Consider the following 7,148-nt stretch of genomic DNA (forward strand, 5'->3'; position numbering starts at 1 on the left):
AAACCAGTGTGATCCTTCCTTCCTTTCTGATTAGTGCCTACACTATTCAGCAGGTTTCATCCCTACAATCCTTGAAGATTGACACATGTGCAATGGAGGAAGAAGGCAGCATAGGTTTCATTGAGCATCAGTTGGGAAGATAAAGAACAGGTTTATTCTGCAGGGGGATACATGCATTAAAACTACGACAGGCACAGCCAGGTAGATACAAGAGTAAACTAAGACCAAAGTGGGGTACAGAGAGGCAGATACATTACAGAAGGTCCTTATGTGTTCCCTTAGTCTCCAAACCACTCATGGAAGTTCAAGTTCCTCCAATCTCTTGTCAATAAAGAAGTTAATTGTAAGTGAAGTCTAGCTAGAGAGATGAGCCAAAGAAGAAGTAGACACACATTCAAGTCAAGTTGAATGACTCAGCTAAAAAAAAAAAAAAAAAAAGCTCACACTGTATTACATTTTAGACTTTCTCCTCCAACTGGAAACCATAAGACAAAAAAGAAAATAGATGAGAACAAAACAAAGCACAAAAGGTGTCCCTAGCGTGTCTTTTGGGAGAAGCAAACTAAATGTTCCCCATTTAAAAGGGGGAGCATTTGTAAAACATGTTTTATGAGTTCAAGGTAGACACATAGGAGTAACTATGTGTTCTTACCTAGTCAGGATGCATCAAGCAGGCCATTTAGTGATGGGGCATAGGGTGCCTCTTTGAAGTCTTTAAATTCCAGCACATTTTAGGAGGTGTCACTATTGAAATTTTGGGAGAGGTTTCTTACTGAAATCAAGCTGATTTATAACAGATAGCAATGCCATCTGTGTCCGGGAGGAGGCGCTCAGCTTACAGGACTGCTCATGGGAGGAAAAAAGTAATTCAGGGCTGAATCCCGTAGGTTATCTTTTCCGGGTAGAGTTTGCCTAGTAGAATTGTCCTTTGGAAGAAACTGGTTGGTATGAAGACATGAAAACACAGACTTTTAAAACAGCGTTTTAAGGAAACTGTTCCTTCTGAATCAATAACGTAAGTCAAAAATCTCTGTGGGAAGAGAGCTGCAGGTTCCACCTTTCAGAGGCACGTTAGGAGCTTCTGGGCTGAGTGCTCCTGGCAGAGAGCAGATACGTTCTGGGTGGAACCCCTATTTTGGGCTCTCACTGTACTTCCATGAAAGCTGGGTTCGTTGCCAACATTTAGAACCCCAGCTTCTGAACACACCTAGGCTTCCGTTTTACTTCATCGTCAGACTTTCTGCTCTCCACGCTGCATGTTTGTAGATATGACATTGGGGACGAATATCAGTTTTGTTTGTTCTTGCATTGTGATGTTGTTTTTCCTGTGATTGATGTAAAGGAAGAATAAGGTATTTTCTTGTCCCATATTTATGCTGGACTTGCCACTTCCTACGTTATTAATCCTCTTCCTTAAGTCATCTTCAAACCTAGGTTAGTAATAGCACCTGTGCCATAGTGTTGCAAGGATTTAATGAGTTAATTTATATCAAATGGTTTGAACGGTGACTGGTGCCCATCAGCAGTAGTTAACTTAAGTCTGAGCTGCTATCGCTGTTACTATATGGCTTTATCAAAAATGAAAATAGATGGACTGTGGGCCATTATTTCAAGAATCATGAGGAAGAACGCTATCTCTTTGTGAAACTAATTTCTGGCGTGAAAGATGTTTATATTGTAAGATTACACCACTCCTATCAAAAAAATTAATTTCACTTCATTCCTATATACTACTTGACTGGTTATCTTAGTTATCTGAGTTTTATATTCCTAATTTTGAGATAAAATCTATTCAGAGCATCTTTTCAATAGATTTTTGAATAATTTTATAGAGTTTTTAATCTTCAGCTAGAAAATACTTAAGAAGGCCAAGTGGTCTATTGTATTTTTTAACAGGCACATTTATCTTAGAAGAAAAATGTGATGAATTTGATTTGTGGAGGGAAAAAAGGGACTCATCAGTCTCTTCCAAAGCACTTGGGTCCCTTGTTTAATTAAGAACATTAAATTAATAATTCATCATGAGACTCGTTAAGAAATCTTGGAAATATTTAGATATAAGAAAATAAATGGAAAAAATGACTACCAGAATTAAAACATAATTTATTGTTTATTAAACAAATACATTCAAGTATATAATTTCAATATCTATATATTTATACACACAGAATATTTAGAAGGTGTGGCCAGATCAACCGTCTTTGAAGACCATGTACAGGAAGATGCAACACAAGAAACACTCATTTCACCTCCTGTGGAGTCTCCTTCCCAAAAGACCAAAAGTGAGTAGCTAATTGTGAAATCCTTGAAATAACGGAGGACCTTAACGTGGCACGTTGTTCTATCCATATTGCCGTTACCGGGATAGAGCAGTAAACAGAACCGAGAAGTGCTGCTGTTAGGAAGTCTAATATACAAGTGGAGAAGGCAGAGTAGATTCTGTTCCCCCCCATGAATATATTTTTAATGCAGAATAAAATTTCAAAATCTGGAACATGACTGATGGAGCATTGTTTTCAAAGGAAAGTATAGGTACAAGGAATCATTCTGATACTGTTTCGAAAAGTGCAGATTCGATGTTATCTATAATATATTCATCTTTTGACAGAACGTGCATGTACTTCAGCAGTTCCTTTCCTTTACAGTATCGGCCATTAGAATTGAGATAATCCTAATTTATCATTGCTTATGTAATTAATTACATAATTTAATGCTTATCGGAAGTAGGTCCTCTGCGCTATTTCGAATGTCTTTAATGAATGGTTGATGAATTCTGCCAGGGAAGTACAATGCCAATCCTAAAACACATAAAATTTTAGGCATTGTAATGCTAGATAATTATATATGCTGCTCCTGTGTAAGTCTTCAAGACATTTCTATTCTGAAAATAGAATCAGAATAGACAATATTGGAATTTCTCCTTTGTCTCTAGTTTTAAATATCATTTGATATCTTGCTTTCAGCTGACTACTTAATTTTTTTGTCTTGATTTCTGCCACTGTACTAGTAATATAGTTCATATTTCAGATTAACTTTTAGCAATGACCTTCCTTAAAACTTCTGAAAACTTTTACCTTCTTCTTGCAGGTGAAACTGTGACTGGAGAATTATCAAAACTCTTGGATGAAATAAAACTCTGCCAAGAAAAGGATTACTCCTTTGAAGATTTGTGCCACACAATATCCGACCACTACCTAGATAATTTGAGCAAGATTTCAGAGGAAGAACTTGGGAAAAATGGAAGTCAGAGTGTAGTAAGTAAGGGTAGGGGAGATGAAAACCACATGTCTGTGCTTGCAAGTTCCGTATGTTCCCCAATGAGGTGTAGGTTATCACTCGCCATGCTATCCTCCGATTCTGCAAGAACCGCAAAGTCCCCAAGCCCCCGGCGCCGAACGCCAATGGAAGCCTAATGGCAACGCCCTTGAAAGAAAAAGGAAAACTAAAAAAAATAACTAAAATTGGGAAGCCTTCCCCCCCGGCGGTAAAACTTCCCAAAAAAAAAGAACTCAAAAGTCCCTTGAAAAAAACTTTTTAAGTTGGTTTTTTTTTGACACAATGACTTGGTTTCAAAAAAAAAAGAGTACCTTCTTTTTGTCTTCTCAATTTTTTTCCTACAAAACTGAGTCAAACCTTGACTTTAAGAAGACAACTTTCTCTCTCTCTCTCTCTCTCTCTCTCTGTGTAGTACCAATCATTCCATAGGTCATATGAGAGAGATGTTGTAGAAAAGCTTAATCTCTATATTTCTATAACTTTATGCACATATCAAGAAGCTTATTTCTTATATGCTCAGAATCTAAATCAAGAGTAGGGGATTCTTGCCTATTTGGATTTTTAAATCAACATAATAAGAAGAAAACTCTTAGCAAATCTCAGTTAACTACTATGACTTATAAACCTTTTTGGGTCCTGTACCTATTGCCATCGAATTGACTCCATAATGACCTTACAGGACAAAGTAGACCTGCCCCACAGGGTTTCCAAGGTTGCAAATCATTATGGAAGTGGATCACCATATCTTTCTTCTGTGGATCAACTGGTAGGTTTGAACCACTGATGATTTGGATAGCAGGAGAACCACTATAGGCCAAAACCAACAAAACAAAACAAAAGAAAGCAAAACAAAAAACCAAACCAAACAGCAGAATCCCAAACCTCCTGGCCCTGGGTTCCATATAGGGTCTCTGAGGCTGCAGCTCTTCACTGGAGCTGACAGTCCTTCCCCGACACTGTAAGCCCTTTATTTGTTGTGTCATCCAGAGCTTCCCCAACCATCAAAATATTTCTTCTTTCAAAATAATAATAATTTATAAATTATCAAGGGTTCATGAGGGAGGGACGGAGAGGGAAGGAGGGGAAAAATGAGGAGCAGATACCAAGGGCTCAAGTAGAAAGCACACGCTTTGAAAACAATGATGGTAACATATGTACAAATATGCTCGACACAATGGATGTGTTTATGGATTGTGATAAGAGTTGTATGAGGCCCCAATAAAAGGATTAAAAAAAGAATTCTTTCTCCAGTATTTCCCAGTTAAAACTATATCCTCTCTTGTGCATCTGTTCTGAACTAGAACTTAGGAAGCAAATAGTTCAAATGAATCAAACCAGAGAATGCATAACTGATGGTACCTTATTTCTGGCCGATGCAGTGGTATGTTTATATGAAGGTTAATAACCCTGAATTTGGATTGGTCAAGTTCCAGGGATGGAGCTCCCACATTAGGACACGGGTGTTGGCAGGTACTGTCGAGTCAGCACTGATTCATAACAACCCCGTGTCTGACAGAATAAAAGACGCCTGGTCCTGCACCATCTTCACAACGACCATTAAGTTGGAGTCCGTTGTTACAGCCACTGTGTCAGTCTGTCTTGTTGAGGGTCTTTTTTGTGATGGACCCTCTGCTTTACCAAACACGCTATCCTTTTCCAGTGACTGGTCTCTCATGATAACCTGTCTGAAAAATGTGAGACCGAGTCTCACCGTCACCACTTCTCAGGAGCATGCCGGTTGTACTTCTTCTATGGCAGATCGATTTGTTCTTCTGACGGCCCATGCTACTATCAGCATTCTGTGCAAGCACCATAATTCAAATGCAGTAATTCTTCTGAGCTACTCCTTATTCATTGCCAGGTTTCATAATGCAGATGAGAGAATTGAAAATATCACAGCGAGAGACAAACACACACATTAGTACTGAAAGTGACATTTTTGCTTTTTAACTCTTGAAGGAGCTCTTGTTAAGCAGATTTGCAATGTGTCATTTGATGTCTAACTGCTACTTCCAAGAAGGTTGATTGTGGATCCAAGCAAAGCAACTCTTTGACAACTTCAGTGTTTTCTCCATGGATCATGATGGTGCCCATTGGTCTTTGAGCTGAGAGGATTTCGGCTTTCTTTGCATTGAATTACCATCCGGTTTGGCCTTCACCAGCAGGTTCTTCAAGCCCTCTTCCTCAGCAAGCAAGCAAGGTGGTGTTCTCTAAGTATCAGGCTGTTAATAAGCCTTCCTCCTGATGCTGTGTTCTTCTGCAGATAGTCCAGCTTCTGGATCATTTGTTCAGCATACAGATTGAATAAGTGTGGAGAAAAGATGGAACACAACCCCCATGTTTGCTGATTTTAAACCTTGCAGTACTCCCTGGTTCTGTTAGAATGACTGTCTCTGAGGCTAGTCAAAGGTTTAACATGAGCACAGTATGAGAAGTGCATGTTTAACTATTCTTGAATTTCCAACCTGCACAATGTTGTCCATAGTTCGTTATAGTCCACACAGTTGAATGCATTTTCATACTTCATAAATCACACATAAGCCTCATTCTGGTTTTCTCTGCTTCCAGCCAAAGGTCATCTAATATCAGCAATGATACCCCTCCTGTCACATCCTCTTCTGCCTCAAACTTAAATTTCTGGCAGCTCTCTAGCACGATATCACCTGTATGTGATATTAATGATATATATGTTTTAATATATATGCTTTGACATATATATAAACACACACATATGTTTTATACTTTCTTCATTCTGTTGGCACAAAATGGGTCTTTTGAGTGGGTACAAATAAGGATCTCTTCTGGTTGGTTTGCTAAGGCGCTGTCTTCCAAATTTCCTAGCATGAACTCTGAGTGATTCTTGTGCTGGATCAGTTGTAAGATACTTTAATTGGTATTCCATCGTTCCTGAAGCCTTCCTTCCTTCATTGCAGCTTTGAACTTTTCAACACCCCTGGGTTCTTGGTTAGCTGCTACCATCTGTAAATGGGGAGCGTGTTCTTCCTTTTCGGCTCTTCCACTTGAATCTGTGCACATTTCACGCTGTCTTCACAAGCTACCCTTTGAAGTGTTCTGTTCAACTATTTTGCTTCATCTTTTATTTCAGTTGCTTTAGTGATTCTACAGTAGGAACACATTTTAGAGTCTTTATCTGACATCCATGTCCATCTTTTCTTCCTTTCTTGTCTTTCTAATGACCATTGCTTCCTTCCTGCTTGATCTTCTTGATGGCGTCCCACGGTCTGTCAGATCTTCAATGTTCAATGTGCAAAATCGACTCTTGAGATGTTCTGTAAATTCAGGTGCATTATACTTGAGGTTGTATTTTACCTTTTATTGACTTGCTTATTGTTGTTTTATTGTTATATACATTATACTTGAGGTTGTACTTTACCTCTTATTGACTTGTTTATTGTTATATACTAGACTGCTGACAGGAGGTTTATGCCTTACAGTTGATACCCTATAGTCCTATGCTTCTTGCCCCAATCTCAATGGTAGACATGGTCAAGAGAAGTTTCCAACCTAAGTAGACTGATTTCATACTAATCACCACCAAAAAACCCAAACCAAGACAGTTGCCCTGAAGTTAATAATAATTCATGATGACATCATGCGTTTTTGACTGGAACTGCACTCCCTGGGGTGTTTCATGACTGTGGCCCTTTGGAAGCAGATCACCACCTCTTCCTTTGAGGCGCCTCTGAGTAAATCCAAACATCCAGCTTTTTGGTTAGCATCCAAATACTGAACCACACAGTAACCAGACCCCAAGCCAAGCCACTGCCACTGAGTTGATTCTGACGCACAGTGACCCGAACCACGGTTTCTCAGACTGAGAATCCAGATAGGAGCAGAGAGCTTCATCTTTT

The 7,148-nt window shown here is 39.0% G+C and overlaps 1 protein-coding gene across 1 annotated transcript in view; it reads left to right on the forward strand.

Moving 5' to 3' along the window:
- The window catches only part of ANKS1B (ankyrin repeat and sterile alpha motif domain containing 1B), a 1,383,364-nt gene that overhangs the window by 220,240 nt on the left and 1,155,976 nt on the right, over positions 1 to 7,148 (forward strand). Inside the window, exons 6-7 of the mRNA XM_030886113.2 lie at positions 2,169 to 2,282; positions 3,088 to 3,254. Of these exons, the coding sequence (XP_030741973.1) occupies positions 2,169 to 2,282; positions 3,088 to 3,254 (281 nt within the window). The remainder of the gene's footprint in view (positions 1 to 2,168; positions 2,283 to 3,087; positions 3,255 to 7,148) is intronic.

This window comes from Echinops telfairi, unplaced genomic scaffold (assembly GCF_000313985.2).
Source record: "Echinops telfairi isolate 266 unplaced genomic scaffold, ASM31398v2 ScPeMD7_2;HRSCAF=8, whole genome shotgun sequence".
Classification (NCBI taxonomy): Eukaryota; Metazoa; Chordata; class Mammalia; order Afrosoricida; family Tenrecidae; genus Echinops; species Echinops telfairi.